This window comes from Lissotriton vulgaris, chromosome 7, assembly GCF_964263255.1.
Source record: "Lissotriton vulgaris chromosome 7, aLisVul1.2, whole genome shotgun sequence".
Taxonomy (NCBI): Eukaryota; Metazoa; Chordata; class Amphibia; order Caudata; family Salamandridae; genus Lissotriton; species Lissotriton vulgaris.
This window is the reverse complement of record NC_141695.1, coordinates 1,117,955,802-1,117,971,496: the sequence shown is the minus strand read 5'-3', so window position 1 is coordinate 1,117,971,496 and position 15,695 is coordinate 1,117,955,802. Positions and strand designations below refer to the sequence as shown.

At 42.8% G+C, this 15,695-nt stretch overlaps 1 protein-coding gene across 1 annotated transcript in view; it reads left to right on the top strand.

Annotated features, from left to right (window-relative positions):
• LOC147703010 (sideroflexin-1) overlaps positions 1-15,695 on the top strand; it is a 232,257-nt gene that overhangs the window by 132,752 nt on the left and 83,810 nt on the right. The window contains exon 4 of the mRNA XM_086931570.1: positions 4,530-4,700. Within this exon, the coding sequence (XP_086787696.1) occupies positions 4,530-4,700 (171 nt within the window). The remainder of the gene's footprint in view (positions 1-4,529; positions 4,701-15,695) is intronic.

Genomic DNA, 15,695 nt, shown 5'->3' with positions numbered 1-15,695 from the left:
GAGTGAGTGTGCTGAAGAGCAGGCAGGGAGTGAATGTCCAAGTTAAGTGGCTAAAGTGGGGATTTGGGAAAATGTATAGGGTGAAGGATTATGGTAATTCAGGGATGGGCAAGAGAATTGCTGCGAGCCGGGAGTAATAGGCTGTGTGCTGCAGGCGGAGAGGAGGGTGAATAGGAGGCGCACCACTGGATGCTTTGAAATGCCACCCCGATGCTATAATAAACAAGTAAGTCAGACCATCTGTGGATGTGTATGGACAGTGAAGTCCCTCGTGCAAGAATTGTTTGAAAAACCTAGGCCATTATCCTGCTCCCTACTACCATTGTCAAAAGCCAATCCCTGAAATTCCAATCTATGTTAATTATAAATACATACATAATACGCCTGTGATGGTTGTGCCATCTGAGCCAGTGATGTATGTAGTGAGGGTGTGTAACGTAATGGATTGTCACAGTCAGAGCAGCGTTGCACTCCCCTTGTCTCCCCATTGTTAAATGCAGTTTTGTGATGTCATCCACGTCTTTCTCACCTCCTCATTCACGATTTGGCTGAGCAATTTTTGAGAGTATGTTATATCTCTCAGTATGTCCTGTGTACAGGTCTCAATGTATTGCGCCTCTAATACCCGGATCCTCGATTACAGCTCCGTTTCTTCTTGGTGCTGTTTACACTTGTGAGCTGATTGATATCTAATGATATCTCCCCATATGGTGTCCTTTATGGGTTCCCATGGTATCCCCGGGGACTGTTTGCAGTTAAAGTATATGTAGCCTTTCCTATGTGGGGCTTTCAGCCTTTCTCCCTAGGCGACCAGGTGCTTATCTCCTTCTCAGCTCAGGGTGGCCACGTCCCACGTAAGGCACAGTTCTACTAGGGAATGGTCTGAGAGGCCCCAGTCCAAATTTCGCACTCCGATTACCTCTGTGTCTCTGTTTTAGGTATCAGGAAGTAGTCCAGGCGCAAAAACGATCTGTGAGCACCTGAGTAAAAAGTAAATCCCCGCTCTCACGAATATCTGACAGGCCCAAAGCCTCCCAAAAACCAATGGTCCCACCAGAAGTGTTCTTAATAGCTGCGTAAGGGTCTCCAGAAAGGCGCTTATCAGAGCTGGCGGGCATAGACATTGACTAACGTCACAGAGTTATCGCCCAGAAGGCCTGTAACAGGCACACATCTCCAATATTTGTCTACCCATTCTTGTCCGACTTTAGAGGACACATGATGCATAATAAGCATTGCCATAGCTCTGGTGCCCTACAACAAGCTGGAATGGTAAACCTGAGTAAAGCCCATTCTAGCCTGGAAATGGTCCTTATATCCAGCGAGGTAGGTCTCTTGTACGAACAGTACATCACCTTGAAGCCTCATTGCTGATTTCAGCACCGCCCTACTCTCTACTTTATCTAAAAGGCTGTTTACATTCCACTTAAAGAGTTGTAACTGGTCCCTCTTTATTACCTGTGAGTTACTAGCCATTGGAGCCTGGGGCAAATGCAATGAGATTTCGAGTAACCATGGGTACAGCAAAAAGATCAAGCCTTTGGAGTAACCGAGTAGGATGAGGAGCCTGAAAACCATGAAACCAATCTCCCCCATACTTTGTGAACTTGAAGGATCTGTTGTGGGATAGAACAAGGTCTGATGCCAACTCGGCATCCAGACTACGTCACTTCGGCAGTTCATATCTCAACTGCCGTCCTCAAAGAAAGGGGAAAAAAAGATATAAATGCCTTCCTTCACCGTGCAAGAGGGAGTGTTTAGGATGGGGTATCTCGGGCTCTCGGATCTCCTCCATACAAGCCCATCAAAGATATGATCCCCTCCAACTGTAGTGGAATGCAGTTGGTAAGCTACTTTAAGGTTTAAATATCTGATCACAAATATGTTCTTGTTTTTTATTTATGATGTTAATGCTAATCACATTTATAGTACAACATTTCTCATATATACTAAATATGTTGAAAATGTCATATTAACATCAAATATATTGCATGCATTTTACTAATTGCAATACGATTATAAAAGACTAACGACACAATCCACATTCTTATCACAGACAAGAGAACACTCTATGTGGAATCAAAGAATGCCAAAATCCGTATATACATTACCTAGTAACAGTTATAGCTAGGTCAGCATTTCCATGGGAATTTGTTTGGGGGGCTCTGTGTGGGGGTGTGTGGGGGGGGGCTCTGTGTGTGTTTCTGTGTCATTTGCGATAGATAAAGCTAGTGGCATTGTAAATGACAATGCCATTTATTTATGTTAAAAAAACATAAATAAAAATAATGTCAAGAGCAATGCCAATAGCTCTAACTTTAACAAAGGCAAAACCATTGCATTGTAAATGCTTGTTTCCTGAGCTGCCACTATTCCTTGAGTTCCGGTCATTACTTGAACCTGCCCGAAAGGGCGCCCCTGACGAATGGCGGGAATACTCAACCCCATCACCCCCCAACGATGGTGACTTCCCCACGCCTGGTTTTTCCATTTTTTGCCATGAAATGGAGTCAAAACAATCCCACGTCAGGGATGAATCGTGCTCCTTGGATTTACGAAATATATTATCATAAGAAAACCATTGATTCCCTCCATAAGTTTCATAAAATTCCATGATACGTGTCTGGTACACGGCCAATTCCCCCAACAATTTGGGCCTACGTTCCCCCATAATTGCAATGAACATTCCGAACGCTCTGCCCCAATTGCCTATCGATTCTTCGACTCTGAAACCGGCCATCCTGGCTCGCCATACACTAGGATGTAGATACTCTTTCTGATGTTTTACATGCTCGATCTCGTAGTGATCGGTCAACAAGGAAAACATGTTCACATATTTGTCTGCCCATATCCTCTGTTTTACCTCGATCGGGATATGCTGAACAATTTTTTCCCTCCTTGAAGGTATCGATCCTTCCCCCACCATCGGCAATGGCTGCTTACCTGAACCTGCCGTCGTAACTGTAGACCCCGCCGTACCAACGCCCGATCCTGGCTGACCCACGGGAGCCTGCGGGGAAACAAAAGGACAAGGTGCTTTTGCGGCATCTCGAGATTGCCGCAACTGCCTCATTATTAGTTTGGCCTCCTCGGCCGTGTCCCTCGGAGCAACAGAACCCTCGTTGTTTCTGCCCAACCATGCCGCCAGCTGGGCGGCCAACTCCGGTGGCATATCCCCTTCGTTCACAGGGGTAACTACGACAGGGATCGGCTGCCCTGCGTCGGGAATCGGCACGGGAGCTTCCACCGGTCTGGGAGGGCTCGCCGGGGGAGCCTCCGGAACTGGAACCTCGTCTCCATTTGCCCTGTTCCTGGCCCTCTTTCCTCTCCCGGCAGGGACCACCCCTGGCAATGCTGGCCCGATGATTCTTTTAGGCCGTCCCGTACCGTCCCTGGCCGCCATTTTCCTCTTCATCTCCGCCATGTCTTTCACCAGCATACGGAGCATTTGCTCGGTGCTAACCTTCTTTCCGACCCTTTTGCCCGGCATTTTCCTTGCGATAGATGAAAGGTCCTGGACAAGGCTTCTAACGCTAAAAGAGAAAAAAAAGAGAAATTACAAATTTCAAAATTGGCTCTTCGTTCCGTCTCGAGCTCACGTGCAACGAGGAGGTGCAGCTTCAGAGCACAGGAACAAGAGGATGCTTCCTTGACTTGTCGCTCCTTTTATCCTTCTTCGGGCGGGCGTAGACCCTCCTCCAATCCGCCTCCCGGGCGTGGCTGGCGGTGTCGGTGTCTAGGACAACCCTCTCTTGGGCGGGAAAAGGCGCGCCCCAGCTACGCCGCTTCGGGCCTACCAGCCGGGACACGCCTCCCGCCCAAAATGGTTTCCCGGGGGGATCGGGGTACTCCACCATACGTTTCCATTAACCCTTGAAAACTACAATGTTGTTTTTTATGGTCCAAATACTTCTTCCCATGAATTATTTTTGATGTTGTTTCTGTCTCTTCCTGGTGAGAACCTCACTATTAGATGTCTAATAAAACACAAGTTCTATTCACCAGCTAACAGTAGGCTTCTGAAGTTGTAACCTCTGCAGCAAAGAGAAGAAAAACATATTGCACAAACAACTATTCAACGTGAAAAACAAGTCCTTCTGTGTTAATGCATTATTTGCCAGTTAACATGGTATCGACAGTTAGGGTAACCTAATTCAGCTCGTTATGTACATGTTAATTCCTAAGTATGGTTACCTTCTTCAAATTTTTCATTTTAGTATGTACTATTTTAAACGTAAACCTATACATGTTGCTTATAAATGTGTTTAATATCAGATCATATTTGCTGTAGCAATGCCATGCTCATTATTGTTATATGGTCTTTGAGCCAGGCTTACACTGCACGTGTATTGACCAATGGGCTCCACTTTCTAAACTTGTAAGACTCAAGTTTTAGAAATGTAATAAATGTTTTAGTAAATCTGCTTTTCACGTGTATTGCCTTATTGATAAAAAAAACTTTAATTGAAAAAATACGCTTATTTATTTTTGTTTACCAAATTGAAGAGCCTTCTTGTCTTTAACTCAAGGCAAGGGATTGTGACTCCTGGACTGACAGAAGATGAACTATGGCGAGCCAAATACGTCTACGACTCCGCATTTCATCCGGACACTGGTGAGAAGATGATCCTCATTGGCCGAATGTCTGCTCAAGTACCTATGAACATGACGATCACAGGATGCATGATGACCTTCTACAGGTAAGCTATAAGATGTTGCACAAACGCATGTTTTCATTGTGGAGCTCAATGACATTGTGTTATTGACAATAAACTGGAGAAGGATGTGTGTATTCTCAAGTAAACCAAAAGTTGCAAACAATACCTAATTCACAAACCAAGGGGTCAATCAGGATGGCGGATGGACAAAGTCCGTCCGCCATTTTGTCGGAGGTCGGGACCGTCCGCCACAGGGGCGGATGTCCTGTGCCTCGAATTAGGATGCACCCGCCACAGTGGCGGGTGCATCCCGCATTTTTTACATTGCGGCGGGCGGTGCTGAAAGCACCGCCCGGTGCAATGCAAAAAATGCATGTTGTGCGTTTCAAAGCACAACATGACAGGCACCTCGCTGTGCCTGCCATGTTCTATTTTGAAACTCAGGGGGGTACCATAGGTACCCCCCATGTGCACCCCCCACTCCCCTTCACCCTGGGAGCCCGCAACGGGCCCCCACAGCAAGGACCGTATGCCTTTTCGTGGCGGCATTGCTGCCACGGAAAGGCATTCCCCCTCAGCCCATCCTAATATGGCTGGCGGTGTCTGATAGACACCGCCACCATATTAGACCTTTTCCGCCGCGGTCACGGCAGAAAAGCGTCAGACGGTCTTCCCGTCCACCACGGTCCCCCCCGCCATTGTAATATGGCGGGGGGAAAATAGGTGGCCCCCAAATTTTTTTTAATTTTTTTTTATAATTCTGAAAACCTGAATGATATTTAGGATTTTGTTGTCTTCAGGTAAAATGAAAGGGGACTTTTGTGGATCTTGTATGAAAAAATTATAAATAAATCTTTACTGTAAACTTTTAAGAAGCATCTCTTCCGCTAATGTGACTATTTATTTTTCTAAGTAAGGTAGGGTATTGTAATCTTCACCTGTGCCTTAGATAAGTGTCACCATTTCTGAGCTGCTTTTAATACACCTGCTTCATATTATTAATGGGCTGAAACTGGCTCTTGTCCTTTGTTCTGCTGGCACTGCCCAATTTCAAAAAACTAAATAAAAACACATGTAGTATAAGCCTGCGTTCTCAAACTGTTTCAAAATGCTGAATACTAAGGCTGCCATGTCTTGAACAGACATCCCATTTTCCACCACCCAAACACTTCTTGTCTTTTTATCTCACTGTTTGCAAGTTCTTAGTGAACCCGACGTTCTCGCTTTATCAATGTTTTCCTCTCTTGTCCTTTCTCCTTCTTACTCCCTTTTCTACCATTCTCGGTCTTGGTCAAAATCTGTAGATTAAGAAAAAAATCCTTGGCCAAAATAACAAGTGCCAGTGTCCAACTACTACAACCACGGCACAAATTAAACACTATATCTGCATGTAAGTGTAAAACACACACTAGTTGCTGACATTCAAGTTACAATTTGAAAAATGTGTTTGGGCACCTCAAGAAAGTGGTTTTTAAGCTCCATATTGATACAGATGCACCCGATATCCCACCCCTATATTTTCCCTACCACCAACGTTCTTTAAAGAACACAATAAGATATTCACCAAATTTCTATAACATGATAAACACCCAAAGCTTCTACTGCAAACACTAAAAAAAACCACGCTTTCTAGGTCAAGATGCCATATGAAAATGTGCAAGCCTTCTATTGGCTAAGTGAACCAACAAACTCTGAGGTTCCATGGATGAGGCGGGAAGTTTCTTTAACTGCACTATTTCCCACTATCAACCATTGTTTTCACCTTTACAAACATTTCTCAGCCCCTTTGTACTAGCATCAACTAGGAGAATTATCCATAAACATAACTAGCAATAAAGAACATAGAAAAAAATGTAAACGGTTGCCTGTGGGTAAACTCTGAAGACAGAGAGATATGCAAACTCTTAAATAAATATAGCTGAAAAATATCATCAGGAACTCGGACATTAGCCCTGAACCTCTAACCTACCTTCACACAAGATACCAACAATTCCTTGCCATTATCTATAAAGCTGCAGCTACAGAAGCATTTTTGCTAAATGTATTTAATACTTTATTTGGACCAAGCAATCACCAGTAGACTGTCAACTAAAAGTTTCAGTGATTTATAAATGCATCAAGAACAATCTAGGCAAAGATTACTCCAAGCGGAAGATTTGCTACAAACCTATCAGAACATGGTTAGATCACCTCAATCTCCGGTTATCCGATCAGCTATAAACAAAAATCTGGGAGAAAGCTCAAAAAGCTTGCAATCTGCCTCAGATTCCCACATAGTGTTTTTATTTCTTCAAAGAGCCTTATGGTCTCCAGATGCGCTGAACTGGAGTTCTAACAATTTGCTGGAGGTTCTTCGCTCCCGTCGCCACCCTAGAACTATGCTGGTGATATGCCCAATGATGTGACAGTTCTGGTTCGCTGAGAACTGAATAGCGATTATTATTCTCAGAGTATGATATACTGCTCAATCACTCCCACTGCCCTAGATGATGACTCCCCTATATGAAGAACCAGCTATATTTGTCCCCTGGATCATTTTACTTGATACGTTCTGAGCAAATGCATAATAGAGCAGAGGAAGCAACTGGAAACCAGCAGGTCCTACAAACAGATCAAAAGGTCCTCCGCCCCTGAATCAATGTTAGAATGCTGCTTGTTTATCCACAAAATAGAATTTACAATCAGAAGCTCCTGTCATACAGATCCTGTTAAGCCATACATGTTCAGTCATAACAGACTTTGTAGCTAGCAGGTCCCAGCACTGACCATGGAAAAAAGACTTCACTATAATGGAACTCACTAAACCACACCTGACCCTTTTAAGTACCTTCACTCTCTTGTTCTTGCAGCCACAGACGTCTTTTTTTCCTAATTCTGGAGCTGTTTCTTTTGCCTGGATCAATTACAGTTAGTTGCATCAGTTTGCTGCATGCATTGTGAGTAGTACAGTGGATTTGTTTCTGCTTGCAACACGAGGAAATGGAATAACACATTTGAAAGCACATGGTTGAGCTTCTCCATACGTTTGCAAAGAGCAGGTATATATTTTACGCATTTTAAAAACCGACTTAAAATGGTCTTGGATTTCTTTTTAGTGCAAGCTGAGGTCCCCAATCTGCAGACATCTCTGAACCAAATGCTTAAAAATAACCACGCAATTAGTGACCAGCACTTTAATGAAGTTGCAATCATACAACAGAACAGTTTTAGCCTAAGAGAACACTTTACTGCTGCTTTTTTCATTGAAAGAATTACGAAGGAAATCAGAATTTTTCGCTTTGGGGGCTGAATTTTTAACTGCCATTTCTTTTTAATTTGGGGCATTTTATTCTTGGCTTTGTATACATCGCACTTTGCACATTGTATTAGGAATTTCTGCTCACTGTGTAATAGCGCTTCCCAACTTGAGACCCGCCCGGTCCACCACAGTCATTAGCTGGCTGTTTGAGTGGAGGGCTGTCTCAGGGTAATCCAACAGCGAATCATTTCTGGTATGGGCTACACGCTTTCGCCATCTTGGGAAAGGGACAGTCTGGTTTATCCGGTCCCTACCCAAGCTGGGCACTAAAAAAAGAGCCTAACGCACGTGCGCGCCGGCGGAGCGCCAAAAGCAAGCCCGTCTGCGCCTGGCCGGTGCCACTGATAGAGCGCGCAGGTCACCCGACTAACAATTTTTATCATAAGCACACTCGGGCCCATAAAATTCAATTATTTATACCTTTTCACCCGGATAACCTACACTCTACTACCAGCAATTAATTTTCTTTCTGTTTATCTCTAATGTACCTGACTTACCAATCCTCGTCACAGGTACCTAAGATCACAATGGATCAAGGAGCTAGCTGTGAAAATAAGTAGTCATCACAAATACCATATAACTTTTAATAAATGTTTTCACTCTTTATAATAACCACAGACTCAGGAAGTTTTGAAAACCTTTATCTAATCATTATCATCATCATATGTCATGAGCAAAAGATTAACACAGATCAAACTATCTACCACAAGAATTAGAAATAGTGTATCGCTATGAATAGGGCAGAGAATACCAATCATTTAGAAATCAGAAAATAAAGGGAAGGAAAAATAAGGAACATGCTATTTTACATCAACAGACTTTCACAACTTCACTAAAGGCGGGTAAAGAAAGCGAACATGCTAAATCAAAGTAGACTTTCGAAATTCACTAACGGTTCAAAGGAAATGACAGGTCAGCCAATCGAGCACGTCTGACAATTTCTCCAGCTAGACCTACGCTAGTTATACTGTTTTTCGGGTCAGTGTACCACCCCCCAATGTTGCAAATGTAACGATCCCCAAATTTGATTGGACAAAGGAGGAGGTTAAGTCATCACACCACCTAGATTTTAGACTTTCTCAGGCTTAATATTCAGTTTTCGTACCCACCCCTTAAATCCTAACTTCCCATGACATAGGTTTTACAGTGAACAATAGGGTATACAGCAGTGATTACAAATGTAACAAATCCTAGTACAGTTCAGCTTTTTCGACTAGGTTGCAGGTCGGTTCCCAGGAGCATCTTGGCTGTGGCTGCCAGCCAGCTGGCTGGGTTCCACTGTTGCATGGCTTTCTTTTCCCCCATTACGTGACTGGTACCATATGGGCTCTTCAGATGGAGTAGCAAGCGCCTCCCAGGCCCAAAAGAATACGATACATGAAAAGCAAGCGAAAACAATTTAGAAATACAGAACAAATGAATACACTGTATACCATATATAGGCTATACTACACCCCTTACTTCATAATAACTAGAGCATTAGGATAAGTGCAGGACAAACAGTTTTGCAAAAGCGGCGAATAGGAGTGCCTGAAGAAGTCAGAAACTCTATTTGCAGCCACAATTGGCCAAAGTCATGCACAACCCCATAACCATACTGGCTATCAGTGTATATGGTTATTTTCATGTTTTTCCCAAATTTACAGGCTTTTGCCAATGCAACCAATTCGGCTACTTGTGCAGACTTAATTCCATAGAGATAGGATGCTTCTACTGGACCTCCTAATGTACACACTGCATAGGCAGCGCTTAGGCCTCCGTCCTCATGTCTCAGGCATGAGCCATCTACAAACAGCTCGTAATCTTCAACAGTCAGGGGTACTTCCTTTATGTCTGGGCGTGGTTTTGTACTAAATTCAGTCCGATCAATATATATGCAGTCATGCTCAACTTCTCCCTTCACTCCTGCTGTGAGTGAGTTTGGTAGGAGATTGGCTGGGTTCAAGATGTTACATCGGAAAATAGTTACTATTCCTGCACCTACAAGAATTCTCTCCTACTTAGTCAGCCGACTAGGTATGAGGTACTGAGTTTTGGTTCTAGTTAACAACAAAATTGCAACTGCATGTGGAACATACACAGTTACAGGATGTCCCATAACAATAGACTCACTTTGCTCAAGACTCTTGCAAGTTGCAGCTACTGCTTTCAGACATCCAGGTAATCCAGCAGCCACTGGATCCAAAGTAGAGGAAAAATATGCTACAGGACATCCGGTTAAACCATTATCTTGGGTCAGGACTCAAAGTGCACAATTGTCTCGTGTGTCACAAAACAGTGCAAACTCCTTTGAGTAATCAGGCATTCCCAATGCGGGAGCTGTACACAAGCATTCTCGTAACTTTGTAAAAGCTGTCATGCTTTCATCATCCCACTCCACGGGGTCTTTTGCTCCTTTCTTTGTCATTTTTATCAATGGTCTTGCTAGGACTGCAAATCCCACAATCCACTGCCTACAGAATCCTACAACTCCAAGAAACATTCTGATTTGTTTCTGGGTATTGGGCAAATGCATGTTTCGAATTATCCTAATTCTTTCTGTGGTAACCTTCCTGATACCTGTCTCTATCTGGTGCCCCAGATATTTCACTGAAGAGGTACATAACTGTAGTTTGTCTGGTGATACTTTATGTCCTCCTTCACCTAAATGGCTCAGTAAGGCAAAGGTGTCAACAACACAGTCTTTCCGACTTTTAGACGCCACCAAGAGGTCGTCTATGTATTGCATCAGAACTGATTCTCTGGGCAATACCAAGGATTCAAGTCACTTTTTCAGAATCTGATTGAAAATTGAAGGACTCTCTGTGTACCCCTGAGGGACACGATTCCAGACGTAAACATAACTGTCGAATTCAAATGAGAAAAGAAATTTGCTGTCTGGATGTAATGGAATTGAAAAGAATGCATGACATAGGTCAATGACGGTAAACCATCCAGCATTCCATGGAATTTGGTACAAAATCACTGCAGGGTTCGGTACAATAGGACAACAAGGAACAACAATTTTGTTAACCTTGCGCAGGTCCTGTACTACCCTGTACTTACCACTTGGTTTCTTGATTCCAATTATGGGCAAGGACTGCTCATCACTTCTTGTATGATATTTGCTTCCAACAACCTTTTTATTTCAATAGCAACCCCTGCTTTCACTTCTGCACTAATTTTATAATGTTTAGTATTTGGGTAAACTGCATCTTCTTTTATTGAAATTTTAATTGGGTCAACATTTGCCATTAATCCTACATCTTTTCCGGTAAAATCCCATACCTCTGGTTTCACTGTCTGTTGGAGCTCTTCATGTAAGTCTTGTATTGTCAGTCTTTTAATCTCCGAGTCAGGTCTTATTAACATTAATTTGTAAATTCCGTCTTCATCTGGGGTCTGAATTTCGACGCCATTTGGTGTGCAAAAGATGGTACAGTTCATTTTGCACAGCAAATCTCGTCCTAATAAGTTCACAGGACTTGAGTCACAGACTACAAATCTATGCATTTCTTTGAAATTCCCTATTTTAATCTCCTTGGGTTCTGTAACTGGGGTACTAATTAATTTATTAGAAACACCCACTACTTGGATCGCTTCTCCCGAGAGGGGTAGGTTTGGAACGTCTGCTGTTCTCACAGTAGAACGGGTAGCCCCAGTGTCCAACAGAAAGGGGACATCATTTCCTTCAACCTTCCCTTCAATGTATGGCCCTGACTGGTCTACCGGCAAGGAGGCGCCAAGCACGCACTCCTCGTCCTCCCTCCTCCGACACCGTCAGAAAGGCTCGTCACAGAGGAATGTATCATTCAACAGAAATTGCGAAGTTGCTGCATTTCTATCCTCCCTTCCTTCCCCAACCTCTGCTTCCTCACCCTGTTGTGCTTGGCTCCTATAGTTTGGCCTAGGTGCACGAGACAACTGATTCTGTTTTACCTGTTGCTGTGTCTTCCGGGGTCCCTCATTCTGCGCCTGCGGATTTAAATCATTATTTTGCACATTATCGTTCAGCACAGCCTTACACTCATCCCTCCAGTGCCCCAACTTTCCGCACCTGTGGCAGGGGAATTTCTTCCTGGCCTCTTCGCGACTCATTTTTATTCTTGGTTTTCCTCCACCCCCAGGGCTCTGGTTCTGAGTGTTTGTCATTTTACTTAACTGCTGCTCTTGGTGCTCTGCTAATTTTATCTGTGCCCACATGACTTTTTCTTTCAATTCCTTTTTCTTATTTTCTTGCTCGTCTTCACAGTACTTGGCGTATTTAAGGACCTCATCAATTGGTTTACCTTGCCAACAGATTTTATTGTCTTTAATCCACTGTGAAATTTCAGGCCTTAATCCTAACACAAATCGATAAATGAAATGGGTCATGTCCTTCATTTCAATTTTATCTAGCCCACTGTCTGTCTTGAACACCTGTAACATTCGTTCATAGTATGAATGCACAGTTTCATCGCGATTCTGAGTTGTTCTATCTATGCGAGTCCAGTCTGTCTCTTTTGCAGGCACCTTTCCTTTCAGGTACAACATCACCTGATTGTACTTCCTCATAACGTCTTCGGAAGGAGCACCTGTCTTCGGGTCTCTAGGGTATTCCTCATATGGCCAATCAACAGCAATTTTACATTCTGTCCACAGGTCCACAGGAACCACTATGTCAAAGAACCCATCTAAATCTTTCAGGAGACATTTCAAGACTTTCACAAATCTCTCGACCTGTCTGTACCATTCTACAGGTTTCTCTCGTAATTTTGGGAAATAATTTGTAAATGACACAATATCTTGTCTGGACCATGGAACATGTACATATTGTCCACCTGGCACTTCTCTCATAGGATATAATTTTTCTGCCTTGTCAGCTTCTTTTAAGACGTATTCAGAAGTCATTTGTTTGGACCTACTATCCTCTTTTTTTCTTTGCCCACCTGGCTTTCCATTTTTCTAAGTCTCCCCATTTCTGTAACAGGTTTAGCAATTCTCTTATCTGCACCTTTTTCCCTGACACATTCATATTTTCCAAATCTTTGTCAGAGAACTCTGCTCTATAGGGTTTTTGCAATACTTTAGATCTGCTAATGTCTATTCTCATACTAGCTGCGGTGTCCATTAATTTATCATGGTACACCCTAGTGTTTCGGTTAAGGCTTTTACAAATGAATAACAATTCCTCTTCACTAAGAGTGTTTAGTCTGTCCAATCCCACATTCCCATCCATTAGTTCTTCCAATTCTACTCTTAGCTTGTAAATATCTAATGGTTTTGGCTGAGGATTTGGTTTTTCTAATTCTCGGGTCCATCTGTCTATTTCTTCTGGAGTCACTACCGTGGCACTTCTTGTACCCGAAGATGACTCTATCTGGACTTCTTGAACATTAAAAGGAGTGTTCTTTTTCTGTGACCTGCCCTCTGGTTCCCTTATGGGTAGATCCATAGGAGAAATGACAGACTCGCATTCACTTGCCTGGTCATCTACTATCAAGGGCTGTCTTCTTGGCTGAACTACCGATGGGGTTATCATTGGAGTTTTCGGACTGCTTTGGTTATCCCCGTATAAAGGAACAACTGGACCAATAGTTACTGGAATTGTCAAAGCCTCAGGACTAGTATTTAACTGGGATATCTTTTGGATTCATTCAGTTCTTTGTTTGACTAGAGCCTCTCGCTCTCTCTCTCCTGTAGTACCTTTTCCATGGTAGTCTCATGTACTATCTGCAGAATTAAAGGAGTATTAAAACTTGGTGCACTTGGATTTGTCATACTCGATCCCTCACCATAATTTGGTTTCAGGAATGGGTTTCTCGTACTTAGGGATCTAGGTTCCTCATTATAAGGTGGTGGATTTTTCATAAACAAATCCTCCAGGTATTCCTCCTCAGAATCACCGGTAGTCATTAAATGTCTGGTTTTCTCAGTCCTTTTACCTCCCGTAGGCTCATCTACGGTTAGTACCGGGTACAGTCCTTCTACCATCATCTTCTGTCTCCATTCTTTTAATCTCTTTTCACAGGTCTCTCTCTGCACTTTCGGATAAAATTTTGCTAACCCTTTGTCCATTCTGGGTCTGCCTCTCTCAAAATCTTCTCTTTCCCATTCTTCTAAAGCCTCATATTGCGTTAGTCTGGGTCTGGGATGTAAATCATTCATTCGAGTCCTCAAATCCTACCATTAAAGGTACCTTCTAAGGGGAATGCTAAAATTCCGTCATCTTTAGTGTATTCCACCCAATTTTCCAACCATATGCAAGCATGGTATCCTCTGTCAAACATCATAAATGATGCAGGAGTGTTTGGTGGCGGAATAATAACTCCTTTTCTAGTCTTAATCGGCTTCTCTTTCTTGAAATAGTTCTTGACTTTGTCTACAAGAGTCATTTTTCTCTTGCTTCCATACATTCCGTGTAGTCTACGACCTTTCCACTGATCTCTCACAAAACCTTGATACCTTGATATCTTGGATCGGGTCAAGTATCGGCATGAGTTGGATACCACATATACCTTTTTGCAAACTACTCTGTTTACAAAACGTACTTCCAATGCTAGTGCGTCTTTCATTTTTCAGTAACCAATCAACACGATGGTTGCAAATAATTCCGACCAATGGGTGCGCGGCCTTTCCGTGAGACAAGTTCTCACGCTCCTGCGCTCACCCCTCCTTCACAATGCCAGCTCCGTTACCCGCCCGCTGTTTCGACCAATACCAGCGCGGCACAGAGTGACGTCAGTGCAGCTCTGCGACTGACTCCCTCCTTCACTAGGTAACGGAAACTCAATTTATTTTCTTAAAGTGCAAGTGCTTTATTTAATTTACATCGTAAAACATTTGCCACTGTACTCGAGTGTCTAGAAAGGAAAGTAAACCTCTTCTGTCTACTTTTCATATACTGCGGATAGATCCTTTCTACCTATTCTTCACACAAGCATTAGAGAACCTGCTACTCCTTCGACTCATCCACTTCTTTTCGGGATATATACTAAGTCTAAAGTTTCACCAGTGAACCCTTTTGCTATCACTCAAGCTCCGACGGACCTACTACTCCTTCCAAGTGACCCTTACTAGGTTATATCACAATTGAAGTTTCATTAGCGAACTCGTTGCTATCATTCATTCAATTATTCATACAGAAAAACCCTAATTAGTGCTTCCAGTTCTGCCTAACCATGCACTAATTTTCCTCGAGCCACTGACCTCACTGCAAGGTGGATTCTCCTCACCACCCGCTTTTCTGCCCCCGGGGATTCCAGACAAACATATAACAATCACAAACTGGTTTGTTAATTACATATATCAATATAGCAGCATTTCACTTACAAAAACATTTAAAAACATGTCATAACATTTCAAAGCAATTGATCGATAGATACTTTTAGCAGCAATACAATTTTAGCAGCAAATATATTTCATACAGTTATCAACAATTAACCTACCTACCTATCTTAACTAGTCCTTAACCATACTACTGCTACCAGAAAATTACTGATAGAGCGCGCAGGTCACCCGACTAACAATTTTTATCATAAGCATACCTTTTCATCCGGATAACCTACACTCTACTACCAGCAATTCAGTTTCTTTCTATTTATCTCCAATGTACCTGACTTACCAATCCTCGTCACAGGTACCTAAGATCACAATGGATCAAGGAGCTAGCTGTGAAAATAAGTAGTCATCACAAATACCATATAACTTTCAATAAATGTTTTCACTCTTTATAATAACCACAGACTTGGGAAGTTTTGAAAACCTTTATCTAATCATTA